Here is a 19456-nt window from a genome sequence, read left to right as displayed (position 1 = left end):
CCCCGCGACTGTTGCAGCCGGGAGCCCGGGTTCCCCTCACGGCCGTGCTTCCCACCGCCTTGGGCGCGTAGGCAGAGGGATCGCTGTTACCGATAAAGATAGCAGCCGTCTTTGTTTGATGGAAGGGGTTGCTGCAGCCGAGCTGAATTGTGCCTGGGTCCCTCTCCGCCCTGGAGGGAGGGAGGGAGGAAGGGAAGCGGCTCTCCGAAAAGTTGCACCTTGACAGGACGTCAAGCAGCTATTCAGGGTAGGCGCCGGAAATAGCGGGCGCTGGAAGCATCGGGGCGGGTGGCTATACTGTGCCCTGTTGAGCCTTTTTGTAAGGGCTTCCAGTCGATGAAGTTGTAAACGTAGCTGTGCTCGATTAGTTGCAGGTCCATTATTAAAAACGTTGTAAGTTTTCTTCTTAAAATATACGAATAACTCCACGATGCATCAGAATTGTATGTATCTAGCTCCTGTATGTCATTCTGTCAATAGGTCTTAAACACTACATGCAAGAGGTAAATGTTACCCTCGTTTCACAGATGAGAAAAGAGTCACAGGAATATACAAAGTATAATTGGACTGAAAATCTTCTACAGACACGATATGGAAAGAATGTGCAATTTCCTTAAGAGCTTAGTGGCATTTATAACTGGTATTTACTTAGTTCTACTTTTTGTTGTTAATCCTGAGTTTGCTTTAAAAGGCCAGCTCAAAGCTGTGAAGTGGCTTCCTGCAAACCTGCTCCAGCCTTATGCTTTTGGCTTTTACATTGAAGTACATTAATTCTTGGGATTGGTGGGTGCTACTGTACTATAAACCATATAGAAAGATACTTTTGAAAGCTCTTCCTAGCTAAGCAGTTTTCACACTGAGATCAGGCATCTGATGGCTGAAACTTTTTTTGAGACAGGAATAGGTCTCTCTAATTGTATGTTTTGACTATAAAATAGCTAACTGCTTGAAAGCTGTATTTAGGTACTCTTTGCTTGAAATAGATGTTTTCGTGGCTCTAGGATATAAACCAATCAATTTAAATAAGATCCTGAAACCATAGTTTGCTGTCAAAGGGAAAAGAGTTGAAAGTTTGAGGGCATGATTTAGCAACGTTTTTACTACTGTCAGTGTTTATGGGGCAGAAGACCTACAAAGAGACTTCACAATGTATAGCAACTGACTTCTTGCTTTATTGAGGTTTCTTTAATCTCATTTTTTTAATTAAAATGAGTGAAATAATCACCATTTGGCTCTCTGCTGTGAGCTTTTAAGAAACAGTATTCCATTCTAGAGGTTCATGCATTTTGAGGGTTGGTTAATGCTCTTCCAACATTTGAACAATCTTTTTCTGGGGATTATCTCTGCAAGCCTAAATGGAATTGACTGATAGCCTTGCCAAAAGGGAAGGGAGGAAAATAAACTGATGGGCAAGTTGAAATGCAAAGAAATTCCTTCCAGGAATGTTTTTTAAATGTTCTGTTACACTTTATTCCTGGAGTCTGAAAGATACTCTTCCTTCTTCTAAGACTAAGCAATACCAGTGTATGTAAACAGAGTAGTAAGATTGCTTATCAAGGTCTCTTGAAACTTTTCACAACCCAAACAATCAGTGCACATTTAAAAACTGAGGAGTAGGTTTATGAGAAAACCTAGGTTGCAAAACACTGGGAAGCACCCTGAAACAAGCTTGTAGTCCTTGTCAGCCAGTCTTTGAAACTTAAAATTAGGGTAGGGTTTTGGAAAAACTTTGACAGTCTTTGTATCCACCAAAAGCTTTTGCCTTGACAATGGAGGTGGGCTTTTCTGGCATGCTGGTCGTGAAAACAGAATGCTCATGGAATTCTTTTAAGGATGGGAACAGCCATCCTTCCTTCTGCAACATCCATGTTGTGCTGCAGTATGCTGACCTTTGAAAAAGAATTCTTTTTGACTGGTCTTTTTACATCTTGCTGTTACTCACTTTAACAGAACAGAGGGTAATCTGAACATGGAGTAGGAAGTATGAAGCTAAGTAAAAAAAAAATAAGGGTTTAATTTTACAGTTAAGTAAACTTCAACCAGGCTTCCTTATATATCTTGCACTACTAATGCCTTTTGCTGTTGGAAAAAACAGGCTTACTTTTAGATTGAAAATTCTCTGAATCGTTTTGCTAGGTGGGTTATGAAAAAGTAGAAGAGAAGGATTTTGGTACTGTGTTTTTCTCAATTATAGTAACACTGTCAGAAGAGATTGTGGAGAAGTGCTGGTAAGTGAGGGCTGTTTAACATCACAGAAGACCTATCATTGAAGTCTTGTTTTGGTTTAGAAGTTTCTGATGGAGCTGTTAAAAACCAGTACAACTGATCAGATTCACTAAAATGAAGATCTTAAGATCTGCACGTATGCACCTTGCATTATTAAAAACCTCTCTGCTTACATCTTCATGGTGAAAAGGAAAAATGTGTGTCTGTGGCAGAACTTAGCTGTTACTTTACATAAATTTACAACAGAAAATGCAGTGTGCTTCTAGTACTGTACAGTAACTCTCTAAGAAAAATGTAAATTAACTGTTTTCCTTCTGTGTCTGGACAACACATATTGCACATCTCACTCTTAAAATTTGCTCTTTATAGGGCTTATAGGTACTTAAGAGTGGACAAAAATGGATGCAAAGCAAATTCTTAATTTTCGAAGAGGTGAAATTGTTTCAGTTCTTGCTTTCTCTAGGGGTAGGAGTTAGGGTTTTATTGCATGTTCCTGAGCTCTTCTGCTTGTCTTCTCCCCCTCAGAAACAAATTGCCTTAATTACAAAATAGCATGCTTCTCCCGTAGTAACTCATTTGTGCTTCTGCCATTCTAATGAACAGAATGAATGTGCAAGTGTAATGACACGAATTCTATTACTCACGTTGTATTCAAAGTACTGTGTGGTATGTGCTACTTGATTTAGTAGATGAGGGGACATTTAAGAATGAAACTATCAATTCCTAAAGGTACTTAAACATCAAAACAAACTTTCACTTCGGGAAAGGAAATGGCAGCAAGTAATGCCATTATTCATTATGTCTTTAACATAATCCTAAATCCTCTTTAAAGCTCTTATTCTACTCTATTAAAATAAAAGAATGGACTATTTCATCTTTACCTTGAATGATGCCAGTATTGTTGACTAGCTTTAAAGATTGTGACTCCTAGTAAAGATCTGTGTGGCATGAGAACTTGTGGATCAGGACTCCATTTTATATAGGATGACAGATTCATTGGATTTGAAGACTACAGTATTCTGTAATGTGATAGAACAAACAGCTTGGTGTTTGACTGGGAGTTACTCTGTCCATGGGTAAACAATGTACAATCTGTTTAAAAATGGGAAAAACTTAAGCAGGACACCTTACGGTTTCCTTATCCAAATACTTTAAACCCCAGCTCTAGAATAGGCTGTGTTTCTTAACAAGTGGTGTTACAATGAAAAAGCTCTGTGAGGATAAACTCCTAAGTATAGATCAGTATGCCATGTGGCTCCTAGTCATACATCTTTTGAAACTGTGAAGAACTCCCATGCAGTGCGATTTGTTTTAAATAATTTTTGTGGCATTTATTCTAAGAATCTGACCTTAAGGTAGGAAACAATGCACTGTAGCTGTAAAGAATGTGTAAAGAATACCACAGGTGGTGTTTTGCCAGAATTGGACATCTACAACTTAATAGGCAAATGCTCCTACTCACTTGTCCTTATGTCTGAATTTGGTCTTTGGCTTATGTATATAGATGGCGTAATCATTTTGGAAAGGCTGTCAAACTGAAGGTTAGCACAAAACTATCTTGGAGCAGTGTTCTATCTAATACAGTGACTAGCTGATAAGATAATTGGGAAAGGGCAGGAAAAAGGTAAGATAACATGTTAAAACAAGGGCATCTTAATCAAATGAAAATGGAATGCATTTTCTCATCTAGCTACAACTACCAATGATGCAATACATATCTCTTTTGTATTAAGTCTTCTTGAAGTGAATCTAAGCTTTTCTTGACTGTTCTGTCTCTTTCCCATTAGTGATGCTAGTTCTACGTGAAAACTAACAAGATTGTATTGCACGCATGCTGGAGACAACCTGGTCATGGTCTAGGTGATGGGAAGGAGGTGGAAAATTAGAGATTTTTAGCAATCTGTTGGATTCTTAACATGTAATATCCTGCACAGAGTAATTACAAGTTCAGCAGTAACACCAGTATTTATTTCTTTGTCGCATTATGTTAGCTTTTAAATTACATGTGTCTTTAAACATAATACTATAGAATACCTAGCACTACTGATGCTGTTGAACAAATATCAAGCTTCCCTCTAGAAAGGAACTGAGTGTTCAGATGACTTACTTCTTAATTTGAAACAACTACAGTCGCTGCACCCTGGAGGTGATTGAAGATGACTGAAGTGAAATTGAGATTAAGTGCCTGAGAACAAATGACATTTAAAATTATGTTTTGGAGCACATAAAACAACTCTTGTCTCCTAGGTTTATGAGGTTGAAAAGCAGAATAGCTACATTTCTTTATCAGTTTTATGTCTTTTGATATTATTGTTTCACCATAAAAAGCATCTGAAACTTTCATTTAGCACTTTGATCCTGTATGACCTGAGCTCCTTGGTGAAGGGGTAATGGGGAAGAACAGCAAAGTAAGTAAGAGTGCAGTCAGCTTTGGCCTGGGTTTAGCCTGATGAACACTTACAGGGTGTTTTATGCTTGTTCCTCTAAAATATGAGTGCTGTAAACACGGTGCAGTGTAGCTAACAGACACCTTGGGTGGAGATGCTGGTGTGGTACTAGGCAGATGGTGGGAAGTGAAAATGGCTGGATGTGTCTGACCTGTGGCTGAAGGACCAAAGGAGGAACTAAGGAAGCTTCATGAAATAAGAGTATCTTCTAGGTTTCAGGACTGAATTAGACATGCATCATAGATAGCGTATGAACGTTCTACTTAAGTACAAGCTAACTTTCTTTTTGGGGCCTGGAAATAACTTAGAGCAGTTATAACAGCAATAAAAACCCCACCTCAAGTATTTGATTAAAATGCTTTAAAATTAGATTATATTATTGGCTCTAACTTACGTGCAAACGTGATTTCTTTGTTTAGATCTTCACCTTGCTGCTGAGCTTGGGAAGACACTACTGGACCGTAACACTGAACTAGAAGAATCTTTACAGCAAATGTATGCAACAAATCAAGAGCAACTGCAGGAGATAGAGGTAAATATTGAAGGGATCCAAGTGTTAAAGCATCTAGACCTGTAACATAATAGCACGTAAGTTGAGATCTGAATTTCTTGAAATGTGATGGACGCTTTAAAGAAAAATACTGAAAAATCTTTAACCGCTTCTGCTGCTTTGAGAACCTGTATAGGCTTGATCATAGTTAGAACTGTTTGTCTGACTACCGGAAGCTTTGTGCCATTAAACTTCATGTTGGATTTGGCTTGTTTAATGACAAGTGACTGGCGTTTTTCTTTTTGTACAGAAAAGTTATTTCAGTTATTTTATTGCTAAACTTTGCTGATCTTGCCAGGTAAAATAACATTAAATTATATGATGAATGAATAAATAATTTAAATTATTATATGAAAATGTTGTTACTGCACTGAAATTTAAACACTGATAAGTGCAAGAGAGAGGTTTAAGTAAAATCTGAAGATATGTCTTTCCACTAAGCTAAGCTGTGGTAAAGGGCGCTAAAGTCTATTTCAGTTTAAAAGAAAAAAAAATAATCCCAGCAAAAACAAACACTTAAATAGTATCTAAATACGGGACGTAGTGGATATATTGTTCTGTATTTTCCGGTGGGGGGGAAATCATAACCACCCTTTGAAAACCACTCATCTTTGTGTTCCTTGGTGGAAAAACCTGGCCATTTTCGGCAGTGTGTTTTTTTTTTTTTTTAAATATTGCTTGTGTTCTTGCAGACCTAGCATTTGTCAGCATAATGTTTTTTTTTTTTCAGCTATTAGAGGGCAATGTGTGGTCTCTAATAATTATTAAATATTCAGTACTTTGCTGACTGACAACATGTTGGAAACGTAGTCAGCATTTCAGTTTGGTTTTGGTACAAATCACAGGGAACAGGCTGTGACTGGTACACATGAGATTTTTACAAAATCTGAGTTCCTTTGTGCAAGCAGTACTTACGCAGTTACAGACAGTGTGTGGATTTTGTACAGCTGCAACTTAAGACTTAAAACATTATAATTGCAGTGGTAACAGGTAACTTAATCCTAAGCTTAATACTTACAGATATATAGGTATCTTTAAAGTAGTCATGTTAACATAAATGCAGCATTTTTATTAGGTGATGCACAACTTCTGGGTGCAGGTTTTTTTTTTTTATAAGATACTTCTGTTTTACACCTCATACTTTGGCTCTTTCCTCTATTACGTGCTAAACATCTTTGTTATCCTATTCATTCTGTGATACAATAGTTAGAATGGCTGATATTTATATTAGTGCCACAGCATTACAAAAAAATGTATCTACTTATGCAGAGACTTAGAATAACTCATTGCCATGAACAGTTTTGATAAAAAGATTAATTCTTAAGATCTAGAGATGACAAACACTTCAAGGTGCTATACAAATACTGTTCCACTTAAGGTTCAACACCTGTATGAACAATCATGTTTAAGGAAGCGTTTAACACAGTTACAACACACCTTTTGAAATAACACAGCGTAACTTTCCGATAGATAACTAACCTGGCTCATTGAGTGTAGCTACTTAATAAGCAGATGTATTTTAATGCTATCTTGAAATACGGAAAATGTATTATTGCTAAGCTGCATTCATTTATAGAAATAGTCTAGTGCCATTAAGGATGTAATATCCTGTTGGTTTAAGCCAGTTTACTTGCTTAAGCTTTTTGGTGGGTTAGTATTTATTGACTACATAAGAGAGCTTCAGCACCAGGAAGTGGTCAGAAGTGTCCTTCCAGCAGTGATCTATAGTTGGGGTGTTGCAGGGTCAAGTACTTGTATGTTCAGACAACGTCAGACAATGACAGACTAATTTATTCTCTCAATATCTTGCTTTGCTTAGCCAATCAAAAAACCAAATCAAGACTTGTGCAATACTGCTTTTTGAAGGCTTTATCTGATACCTCTTTCTTCTCTTTCCTCCTCTCCGCCAGCATGGGTAGGACTGTATTGGGTTGTCCTATTAGCTCCCTCCAAGAGGAGGGGGACAGAAGTGGGAGAACAGTATTTGTGATGTTTGTGCATCTTTGGTGCCTGCACCCTTATTTGCCCAACTTACTGTGTTGAGTCAAAGACCCTGTAGACTGTATTCATATCTGCTGTAATAACATACTGTCTTCTCTGTTCCACCACCTGTCTTAATCTTCCTGTCTTTTCCCTGTGCAGTTCAAAAGTGTATTAGCAACTCAAAACATTTCTTTCTCCAAAGAAGTCTCTCTTGCATCTGGATTTCTGGTAGAAAAGGGAAAATCAAATGAACCCCTTCTTCAAATACTCAGAGAGAACCTCAAGATGGAGGAACTGAATATATTAGCTTACTGGCACAAGGGATTGTTACAGGAATTCACTGAAACAGCAGGGAATAAAGTTAGCATATGCAAGGTCCAATACTTTTTAGCTGGTAAAAGCAGTTCAGTCAGTTATTTTCATACGTATATTTCTGTCTCTTGTGGGAATGCAGGATACCCCACTGCACAGGATACATGTGAAAGTGGCATATCCAGTCTCTATGCTTGATTTTTTTTTTTTTCCCCCCCTAATTTTCAAGTGCTTGTCTCTGTAACGTAAAGGTGATCTTTCAGCTGTTCCTGTAGCTACTCTGCTGCGTTTTTGACTAGCTTTTTCAGTGCAGTATATCAGTGTAAATCTTCGGGGTTTTTTTCCTATTAATTCACATTTTACGGGTAGCAAAGTCTAGAACTGGCTAAGAAATCATTCTGAAATATGGTACTACCTTGTCTGCACTGATAAGGAAAGGTCAAAGGCCTTTGGATGCTTAGGATTACATCTAACATATTAAATGCTAATATACTAAGCATTTTACAGCCTTGGATCATTATATCTGACCTCTGTGCTGACACGTGTGCCATTAACTAATCATTGTAGATGTAATAGACGCTGGATTGAAAGGGCAACTTTATTCCTGTCTGAATCTGTTCTCAGCACTCAGACTTCAGAAATACTGACACTCTCCTTTTATCATGTGGTAGAACGCAAGAAGTCTCAACTGCTGCTTCATGTTAGGTGCTCAGTTGCAGGGGAGGTGGAATAAATGTGAACTTCTGAAGTATTTATTACCAGATCTATACTTCGTTTTGGTGGCCTGGTTATACTAGGCCAGGTTGACCCCAGCACTGAAGATATTGGAGACACAAGGTGGGGAAAATGGTGCTTCACCTCTTCCATTCATCTGAAACGTCTGCAAAAGCCCACTGTAATAAGTGGTAACATCTAATTCTGGCACCAAAGCCTTGGTTTCTGTGCTTAGCCACGCTTGTATTGCTGAAGAAAGTCTGAAGATCTCCAGCTCCTTGGAGAATAACCAATAGGGAAAGTTAATCTGAAATGGGTCACATCAAGATTCTGCTGCTAATCCATGTACTATTTTTGTGTAAATCCTCTGTCATGTGCGCACAGGCTACAAAAGGATCTAGCCAGCTGCTATCACGTTGATCTTCTAGAAGTCTGTATGTAGCAGTTACTAGTCCTAGATTAACTTATTATCTGTTCTTAAATTGCCTAAAATGTAAACCCATCAATCTGTTAATGAAGTAAAAGGTTAAGTAGAATGTTAGAAGTTTTGAGTATGTAACAGGCCTATGTAAAGAGAAGTAATTCTGCCTGGAAATCTGCTGGATGTTCCTACTTGAAGTTTACTTTTCAGTAAGTATCATGTAGTAATACAGAATACATTGCAAGAAATAAGTTCTATGTAAGAACAAAGTATTTCTGATTTAAAGGGTTAGGATTTTTTGTTCAAGTCTGTTTGATGCAAACTCTCGTGTGGATTTTTAGAATTGGATCGGTCCTATCCTGGGTGAGACAATATAAGACACTTGTATTAAGAGCCTTAGGTGATTGTTAACTGCTCTTAGACTGAGAATTCCAACCTTTCTGACATTATTCAAGAAACTTAACAGTTTATGTTGTTAAGTGTAAAACTAAAGAGGATTAAAATGAGAATACTTCCATGTGGAGTTTTATTTTATACAAAAGGCAGGAGACCTTTATTTGGGATTACAGTAACTGGAATAGCTCCCTGTGGGTAATTAAAGATTGATTATACTTCCTGACACGTAGTAGCCCACATACCGTCTTAAGTGTGACCACCACCTAAATTCTGTTCTGCTAAACCTAATGCTGCTTCAGACTGGAAAAACTTTAGGTCAGCTGAAAAGAAATTTAATTATGGATGGTGCCACCCAATATTTCAGTTTTAAAGCTAAGAAAATTGTTGGGTCAACACTGTCAGAAAACTTCTGTTGGAGCCCACTGCAACTTTTAGAAGGACTCAATGGATAGTTAAGGGCTATGTTGAAGTCTGGATTCATGGCTGTATTAGGGACAACTGTAGTACAGACAAACCCAATCCAGAAGGCTTGTGTGCTGGCAAAAGCCAGGCTGCAGCAAGGACAGATGAACATAGCTTGCACAAGCAAACCCAACGCCTCTGGGCAAAAGGCTGGTTGATCAGTCTGGGTTGACCTCCATGACAAAGACAAGCTGCCTAGCTGAGTTACTGATAGTGCCTTTTCAACTGAATGCTTACCAAAGCAACCACGGGAATCCACATTTCTGAAACTTAGTAGTTTCTCTATGAATGTGAATAAAAATGCAGAATAGTAGTCCTGTCTCCGTGTTTCAAGTATAAACTAGTTACAGCAATACTGTCTTGCAGTACCTCACAAAGCAAGTGGAGCTCTTGCGTCAGATGAATGATCAGCATGCAAAAGTTTATGAACAGCTGGATGTGACAGCAAGAGAACTCGAAGACACTAATCAAAAACTAGTTGCAGAGAGTAGAGCTTCACAACAAAAGATATTAAGGTAACAAACTTACACTAGATCCCCTTCCCCCCTACCCCAGTTGATAATATGAAAAAGAGCAGTCCAGGTGTATTTATGTAGTTCTTGGGTGGCTGTCTCTGTCCAGCGTTGTTCTACAATATTGTTAAATTGAAAGGATAGTTTTATTTAAAGGTCTTTTGGGGCCAAAGAGCAGCCTTTGGAGAAGAAACTACAATATGAGGGGATGGGAAATTCCCATGTCCTTGACTAAACACTCAAATGTTTTAACAGCAGTCCTTCACCTTTTAGCTTGACAGAGACTATTGAAAATCTGCAAACACACATAGATGACCTGCAGCGACAAGTAGAAGAATTGAAAAAGTCTGGACGAGGCCGGATGAGCCACGAGAGAACTGACCAGCCAAGATCAATGCATAGTTTCTCATGTTTGAAGGAGCTGTATGACCTTCGCCAGTAAGACTTTTTACCTTGCACAGCAAAGAGAATACTGAAAGTATTTTAAGCAAAGCTTTAAAAACTGAGACACAAGCACAGATGTCAAACAAGGTAGCAGAAAAACAAACATCTAATGTTCGCAACTAACAAAATATCTGCACAGTCCTGCACTGTGTGGTGTTGCCACTGCTTCTGGCATGCTTCTAGACTGCACTAGTCCTTGTGCAAGAGGAACTGCAGGTTCCACTTTCTGTCTTGAAAGGTTGTCTGCCAAAGTCTCCAACCATATCAACCTGTAACCTCAAAAGCTTGCGGCAGCTTGCACCCCACTTTTTTCAGCCAGATAAAAGCACACACACAGATAATCTGAAAAGCAAGCATCCTAAATGCAAAATATTTTCTGTAACTTACCCTTTCCTTGGATGTCTGTGGATATCTTCTTTTCAAGGAAGGCAGGCTTCCTGCAATAGCTTTCCTAAACTTAAGCTGGTAAAATGGCGCCTGGAGCTCTGGGCTGCTTTTTAAATTTAGAGCAGTTTTACCCAGCTGAACTGCATTAGTATGCCCATCAGGACAATCACCTGGGGTAAAAGCTGAGACTAGCTTCAGTCCTAGAAGGTAATCTCATAAGTGAAGCACCTCCACAGACAGGCAGAACAGGCTTTTGTGTCTGGGCTGCAGCACTACACGGAGGTAGGGCTGTAGAATAAATCTGTACATCCAAAAAGAAGTTATTTCTTGACAATTCAAAAGATAAGTGGATTCCTTCAAACTGCCAAAGGCTTGTGGAAATACCAGCCTACAGAATTGCCTTGTCAATTCTGAAGCTTGTTTCCACAACCAATAGTGACAAAAGTTACAAGAGTGGAGTGCTGCGGAAAAAAATCTGAGCGTCAGGAAGTCTTGCATGATATGTGGAGGCAATGTTTATTTAAACTTAAATTGTAGGTCTGGTTATTCAATAAGCTTGTCTGTAACTTGAAACTGTTAATGAGCTGCCATTCTGCTTAAGCTAGGAGGCTTGATTTGATGGCATCTAAGAATTTACAAACTCCGTTCTGATTATTAAATGGACTGATAGGTTAGTAAAATGACTGCTATGTATACTTTGAGGTGTGTTAGCACACAGTTTAAATCTGTCTTTAGTTACCCCGGACAGGAAAGCTTTAGGAGGTGTGGTCAGCTGTACTTCCTACATTTGATAATACTTATTTCTGTTTCTGCAGGTATTTTGTTTATGATCATGTGTTTGCAGAAAAGATTACTTCGATGGATAGTCAGCTAAGTCCTCTAGAAGAAGAAAATGAGAACTTAAAAAAGGCAGTTACAGTTCTGCAAGCCCAACTTAACCTAGAAAAAGAGAAGAGGGTAACAATGGAAGAAGAATATAGTCTTATGGTAAAAGAAAACTGTGACCTTGAACAGAGGCTTGTTGATACAGATTTATATCGGGCTCGTGCAGAGGAGTTGGAAGTGGAAGTAGCTGAAATGCGACAAATACTTCAGTCTGAAAACACATTCCATAATGCAGAGAAATTGGTGCCAGAATCCTTTTTCATTTCATTCAAGGAATCTTTGGAAAGGGAGCTTGGTGAGAGCCCGGCAGATGATGGACTTCTGACTGTATCAGAGCTTGAGAAGAAGACACTGAAACGGAGCAGCAGTGAAACTTTCCTAAGCAGTGCTGCAGGGGGAGACATTCTAAGGGGCCATGAAGAAACATGTATTAGGAGAGCTGAAGCTGTGAAGCAGCGAGGAATCTCTGTACTTAATGAAGTTGATGCTCAGTATAACGCTCTGAAAGTGAAGTATGAGGAACTTTTGAAGAAGTGTCAAATGGATGAGGATTCTTTGAAACACAAGGCTGTACAAACGCTGAAGCAGTATTCCAAAGACCTACATGTGGGGAATACCCAGTATGATCTTTCAGCTAGCAATCAAGAATGCACAAATGTGGAGCTAAGTGACTCTCCCACAAATGCTCTTCCTGAATATAAAGCACTCTTCAAGGAAATTTTTAGCTGTATCAGAAAAACAAAGGAGGAAATAGATGAACACAGAGCTAAGTACAAGTCCCTCTCCTCTCAGCCATAACACTGGACGTGCTGATGATCCATGTTCTGTTGGTGACTAATCTGTTAGTCAAGAAGGGGAAAAGCTTTATACAAGTGTCAGAAGACCCCTCGTACTGATGCATTTCTTGAGCACTCAAAATGAATGTTTTGAATTGGCTTGTAGACCTGTAGTTAACAAGCTAGTTAGTTAACAGCTAGTCTCCCTGTACCTATGTAACAATAGATTTAATGTTGTTTAACACTGTCACACAAACCAGTTGTTGTAAAGCAAGCAGACGTCATAGCTTAATACTGCACTACTACTTCATACTACACTTAATCTCTGGCCAGAGCAGTAACTGACACTAGTTTCCTTAGTCCACTTCAAAAATAAGAGCTGAGAAATCTGTACTGTATTTCTCACAAGGCATCAGACTCAAGCTTTCCTTTGGTTCGCAGGTGATGATCTAGCCCTGTAACTACATCTGTGTAGAAAATTAATGAAAACAAAGCCCCTGACCAGCATGATGGGCAGCCTCTCCTTGATTCTTGAGAATGAAGTTAGCAGTCTAGCTGAACTTGCTTTGGCAGGGAAGTGGAGAGCTGGCACGGCAGCCTGCACTGTGCTTGGTTTAAGCTAATAAATACCATGTTTTCACATGCACTGAGCTCTCCCATAGATCAGTATAAATGTCTTCATACTAAGAAAGGATTTTATGTAAAGTTTGTGTGGCTTTTTAGGTATGGTTTCTTATGTAGGGCACTTTGTCTTAAGGCAAGATACTGTGAATTGATTATATATGTTATTTGGGACCTACTGTTCTTTGGAACGTCTGCAAAGTACATTTTTATGTGTATTTGGGAAGATAGAAAGTTGCAATTTAGCTAGTTAACTTTAGTAGTAGCATTGACATAGTGGAATAGCTTTTAATCTTACATACCACAAACTCCAAGTGCTTGAAGGAGACAGGCCAGGTAAAAAAAACCTTATCCCATTGTTTTGTCTATTGCTTCCAGTGTCAGGTTCTGTGGATCTATTCCATGCTGCCTGGGGGGTGGGAGGATGGACACAGCATTGCCAGAACATATCCTACTGAAAACAGGGGACCGTGTTCTTGTTCTTCCTCTCCTCCATTCCCTAACAATAATTCATATGTATTCAAATTCTGAAAAACAAGGAACATGGAGAAGTACGTTCCTTAAAACTGCTTCAATGTGTGAAGAAAACAAACGCTAAGAGATTAAGCGAGGGGAAAGGCACAATGAAGGGTGACATCCTTCTCCTTATAAAGGGTCTCATAGCTTAATTTGGTCAGCCGTTCTTGGGAATCAACTTACTGCCTGTCTGAGCTGCTGCAATACACCAAACAGTTGACACAGAATGTTGACAGTTTCTCAGCTTTAGTTCAACTGCTGCTGTTGCAGTTCTGTCTGCCTCATGTTGTACCCTGTTAAGCTTGTGTATAGCTGTCCTTCAGTTGCAGTATTAAGACTTCATATTGTGGGAGTTTCTCTAAAATATGTATTGCATTCTGAAAATTATTTAAAAATGGGAATCTGAATCTTGTGAGTATTTTTCTAAGCAAATAAATAATCCAGTCAAGCTACATGTGTAACTAGTAATTATACCCATCTGTGCCAATCAGGAAACAGTAAACTTGGTGCAGATGGCACCTGCATTATCTAGTCTTGCCATCTTTTCCTATGTAGCTCAGATGGAGTTCCCATTAAATTTGTATTTTAAAAAGGTTACACTAAGTGGAGAAGAATAGGCCCGTCTGGGAAAGAAATCCAGAGGGAACTAAGTACTTTCTCCTCATTGTTGTGGTGTTTGTCAGTGCTGTTCAAAAGGGGAGGGGGGAGGGGGAAGGCAGAAAAGCCACTGTTCTGCCATCAGGTTAACTGTACTGTCACTGTTTCACTAACACTTGGATCCTCATCACACGGAGGTCTGCCCCATTCAGGTACTGGAAAGCAGTAACCTGAAATGAGAAAGGCACGACTCTGTTAGTCACAAATTATTTACTAATAATATTCCTCACCACTTTAGAGGAAGGGGGATCCACACCTGCTGGACCAGAAGACATGTAAAAAGCAATTCAGACTTTTTGGTTAAATAGGTGATCTTCCGTGGTTTATTAATGTTGGCTAATGTAGAGCACTTTCATATATACAATTCTTATGCTTTAAAAGGATCATAATCAGCTCAGATTTCCACAGAGCTACTTGATTCTTCTGTAATGTAACTTCCCCTTGGCTACCTGTGCCCTCGCTAAGCTCTGGCCATACTGTACTTTAACACGTGACTGTACACATTGTGCAATAAAAACCTCGAAGGCTGGGTTCTTCTTTCGTAACTCCTCGCAGACTGTGGCCTTCCCAGAGAGCAGCTTTAGAGAAGCAGCCATAGGTAACGCTGTGGCAACAGGGCCGTACTAGGGCAGTGTCAGCCATGGGTGCACGCAACAGACCAAGACAAAGGCTGCAAAAGCTGCCTGAACTTGAAACACCTCCCTGTTGTGTTGATGTAGTTTATTAACTACACTGGAGTATTAATTAAGATAGAGTTTAGCAGTTTAAAAATAGGTATTTTCCACAGAAATGTGAAATGCCGTAAGTATGGTAACAATATTCTTAGCCAATCTTGCCTGGATTAACTACCTTAATCTGCTTATTTTAGTCCACAACACAACTCAGCCTTTTCTTAGGGTAAGTAGATGAAATTAATAGAATCTCCTTGAGCTTCTCATGTGATGGAAGTTATAGCAAAGAACATGAACAGTAAAGTAAGTATGTTCTACAGTGCTTACAGTAGGGCATTCCTTATCTTACTGCAGTTAGGCTTCAGTGATAAACCTGTAACAAAAAGATCAGTTGCTGTACCTTGTGCAACAGGCCCTTAGCTTGACAGCCAGCTCTCGCTATCCCTTATAGAACATGATGCAAGCAGAATGATGTAAAGCAGTTTAAGAGGCAGTTTACTATCTACCTGTAACCTCTACTAAAACAGTCCTGACCTATCCTTCCTCCATAAGCCTTCAGGCTATAAAAGGAGAGGGTGCAGCTTCCATTTCTTCTTGAACAAATACAAGGCGGGGTAGAATTGACCTTTGAGATAAAATTTTATTTAAAAAATTACACAAAATAGAGGTTTTACATTGTTGCCATGTGATAACTACAGCTGGATGCCTTCCAGAGCGTGCACTCGGTTACTTACCTCGCTGTGTTTGCATACAGTAATGCAAAAAAATCCCTCAAACAAAACCCACACCAATAAAAGAAATCCAGTAGTTGTTCCACATCTGTTTCAAATGTAGGTACTTTTCCAAATAACTCATTTCACAGACAGGTGAGAACAATTGCTATGTAGGACAGAGTTCAAAGACAGTGATTTTGTTTCCCCCTCCCTGGCCTGACATTTCCATGGACATGACTATCTTCTCTTTCTGCAAGGGCTATTAGAATGCTTGGACTAAAGTATGAGCATCTAGGTATTTAACAAAAACTGGGATGTTTGTAAACAAATTCAATTTATTGGCATTACTTACAAAATAAAGTATCAGACCATGATTTTCCATCATGTCTGTGTCAGTATATGGTTTTATTTTTTTATAACGAAACAGAACGAGAATTGAAATACGTCAGAAATCCCAGATTAATCAAGCTGCAGACAGGGTCCCACTTTGTCCTCCTAGTTGCTCGTGCGCCTAGGCGGCCATGCAAACACGCGTGTGAGTGTGTCGGGATGTCAGTGACTGTTTGTCTGCAATGCCCACGTGCCCCAAAGTAGGTCAGATCCTGCCCCACACTCCCGAGGCCACAGCATTACTCTGTGCCGCCCGCTGCAGGTTTCCTCTTTCATCCTGGAGATCACTTGAAGTAAAGAAACCGCTACCACCGCTGTCAAGACTGCACTGTCCCCTTAAGATACCACATTCCGCCATAGCTCACACAGCAGTCCTGAGGAGAAAGGGAAAGTCTTGGGTAAGGTCTTGGAACCGTTCTCTGGCTTTGGGAAAATAAATGTGATCAATAACAAAAGTCGTCTCTCCAGTGCACGAGAGAGAGCACGAATCCAGAGCCACGGGTTATCTCCACCCTGAAGACCACATAGCTTAAATGAAGATGACAAACACGAGAAGGGGAAGGTTGAGAGGCCGCAAGGCGGATAAACAATGCGATGGCAGCAAGAAACTAGGCTTTTTGGGGGAGAAGATGGGGGTCGTGCAGAAGCCAGCTTAGGAAAGGTTGCGGGGAGGGGTGATGACAATGGGAACCGAGAGATAAGTGTGAAAGCGGTCGCCAGATCTGAAGCCTTTTAATAAACAACATTTTACGATAATGAACAGTCAAACCTCAGAACCGTGCTTTGGTATTCTGACCACACGTCTGCTCAGCCTACAGCGGGTAAGCACCGCAGCAAAGGAGTTCAGTAAGTGGGTTTTCTTGTGGCTCATTTTCTTATTTCTATTAGGTGAGCACCAAGTCTCTCGAGTTCTAAGCTAAGGGCTTCTCTTTCTTTAGCTCCCACCCTCCCGTTTAGGTAATTCAACGCAAGCTTAAGTACTGCTACAGAACTGATGCTGTGGAGCTTAAAGGGAAAAAAGTATCTTTTCTTCTGAAGCCTTGGGACTCGCACATCGCAAAAACAAATAAGAAATTAAGCATGGAGGCTAGAAAGAGGGTTTGCAGACTTGATCTGCAGATGCAAAAATACAAACCCTGTCAGTCTGTTCCTCCGTGTATAAAAAAGGAGCACACGCAGATGGGGAAATAGGAGTCAGCAAATCCAATTTCATTCAAAGAGGAATCCAATCTCTTGTGGCTTAAAGAAGCCAGAGAATCTGCCCATTTCATTAAATCATACTTCTAAATTTTATTTCAGAAACAAAGATAATTTCACATACTTCGGTGATAAATGTATCAAAGGCAAAGAAGCCTGACACAACACAAGGCTGGTCACACAATGACTTAGTGACTTACATAAAAACAGTACCCAGTTTTTTAGGGGAAGGTATTTTTCCTAGAAATAGGTTATCTATTAAATAGCAACAGCATCATGAAAAACTAATGCCAGTACATTGTCTAGATGTTCCAGGAGAGCCGATATTTGAGCTCATCTAGTCGCTTGACAAATCTCCCAGCACAGGCAAGCCACGTGAAATACTGTCTAGCAGGCAGAAATGTCTAAGCTTATTTTAATGCTGAGAAGACCAGGTTCTTTCAAGCAAGACCAGTTTGCTTATTATCACAGCAACAGATCTGTAATTTTTCAAATATGCTATTATTCCGTTTGCAGATCCCAGTGTAATAAAGTACTTAAGCACTTGTCTTATTGAAGTGGGTGACAGTGAGCAAAGGCCCAGCAACAATGATTAAAGTATTACATTAGTTGGCAACTTTCTACTTAGCCATCCTGCATCACTTTTAAAGCTTGTCAATCATGGCCTGTGTGGTCCGTACTTTATACCTTAAACTTCTTTAGCAAGTAAATGGTGCACCTTCAAAGACAGAGATGAAAGGATTCAAAAAAACATTCACAATGAAATGTGTTAACTACTACTTTGCCTGCTTGTTTTGGCTAGAGTTTTGCTCCGTACACTGCTGCACGTCCTACTATAGAATGAAATGCATTTCCTTCTGAATATGCAGCACTTGTGCTCTTCAGCATTAGCCAACAGCAGTCAGCTGGTAAACTCAGCACACTGTGCAGAACCCTCCCACCTCCTTAATGTTTAACTTCACATTATTTAAAAATAACTCGTTTACTACACTCTATTCCCTGCTGGTCCAAGATGACAAAGATCTGTTGCAATAATACAAAATAACGCATGAGTCAAAATCAGCACTCCTTGGAGGGAAAGAAGGGAGAATGAGACAAGTGTATTTTTAAGAAAGCAAGCTGAAAAACAGGCTTTGTCCACATTCCAACAACAACTGTTCTCATTTGTCAATTCGAGGTAAAATACGATCCTTTGCTCAAAGCAAGCATTAAAAATTCATGTATTAATTGGATCAAACCCACAATGGAACAGAAACTTACCTTTAACACTCTATCCACCTCCTGCTTGTTTAGATCTTCTCCACATTCTTGACTCAACTGATTCTGGATGACATTCCTGCGCACTCGATAATTTTTTGAAAAGATTTCAAGCAAAACTTGGCGATGCTTTGAAAGAAAAAGTATCATAAATACAAAAAGAAGAACAATCCTACCTTTCTATATATCAAAACTGCTTGTGCCTTAGTCTGTACAAAACATTCACTGAACTACATTAGAGGATTCTGCTTCGTAATCCTGAAACCATCCCATGTAGACTGTTCTCTAGCACTGCCCTAGCCTCTGAGGGCTCTGCAGGGATCTCTCCATGCCCCGTGGCTCAACCTGCGCCTGTCCTGTGACCTGGGACACCTCCATAGGAAGAACATGCTGAAGACAGGGCTGCAACATATTCCTCTCAAATGCTTCCACAGGAGTTCCCATGGTCCACTCCAGCCAGGAGGCTGGATACTGCTTGAGTCTTTCCTATAAAAATTTATTTAGAACATGGACACAGGGCTTACATTGTCCATCCACATTTTGTTAGGCGCCTTCCCTTTCACTTCATTTACTCTGATAGCAATTAAAACTCAGGAGATGCTCACATATGCTGTAAACATTTCCTATTATAAGTATAAACACATATATCGGGTAACAACGTAATTTCATCTCCGGTTAATGTTGCATCACCATCAAAAGAAAAAAAAAAATTGGACTGGATCCTGGTGTGAGGCCTGCATTGGAGAACCCGTTCTCCTCATAGGTTCAAAATTATCTGTATTCCACTGCGCTAGCTACTGACATGTATTACCAACATATTATGTTGTTTCTGTCCACACCGCCTTGTCTTGACACAGCAATGACCATCCTGTGACCTAAGAGCTTCCTCTCAGCTGGAAATAGGTTGGTACTGAAAACT

The 19456-nt window shown here is 39.6% G+C and overlaps 2 protein-coding genes across 2 annotated transcripts in view; one reads left to right on the top strand and one right to left on the bottom strand.

The window, feature by feature from the left end:
- CDR2 (cerebellar degeneration-related protein 2, 62kDa) overlaps window positions 1–12537 on the top strand; it is a 15774-nt gene extending 3237 nt beyond the window's left edge. The window contains exons 2-7 of the mRNA XM_009320044.1: window positions 481–503; window positions 585–599; window positions 5091–5205; window positions 9878–10026; window positions 10297–10461; window positions 11670–12537. Coding sequence (XP_009318319.1) covers window positions 481–503; window positions 585–599; window positions 5091–5205; window positions 9878–10026; window positions 10297–10461; window positions 11670–12537 — 1335 coding nt within the window. The remainder of the gene's footprint in view (window positions 1–480; window positions 504–584; window positions 600–5090; window positions 5206–9877; window positions 10027–10296; window positions 10462–11669) is intronic.
- Window positions 12538–15606: 3069 nt separating this feature from the next.
- Window positions 15607–19456, bottom strand: part of POLR3E (polymerase (RNA) III (DNA directed) polypeptide E (80kD)) — a 25739-nt gene continuing 21889 nt past the window's right edge. The window contains exons 19-20 of the mRNA XM_009319986.1: window positions 18541–18666; window positions 15607–16457 (exon numbers count right to left, since the gene is read on the bottom strand). Of these exons, the coding sequence (XP_009318261.1) occupies window positions 16401–16457; window positions 18541–18666 (183 nt within the window). The 3' untranslated portion in view covers window positions 15607–16400. The remainder of the gene's footprint in view (window positions 16458–18540; window positions 18667–19456) is intronic.

The sequence above is a fragment of the Pygoscelis adeliae genome, unplaced genomic scaffold (genome assembly GCF_000699105.1).
Source record: "Pygoscelis adeliae isolate BGI_AS28 unplaced genomic scaffold, ASM69910v1 Scaffold242, whole genome shotgun sequence".
In the NCBI taxonomy this organism is placed as follows: domain Eukaryota; kingdom Metazoa; phylum Chordata; class Aves; order Sphenisciformes; family Spheniscidae; genus Pygoscelis; species Pygoscelis adeliae.
Note: the sequence above shows the minus strand (reverse complement) of the source record. Positions and strands in the feature narration are given on the sequence as shown.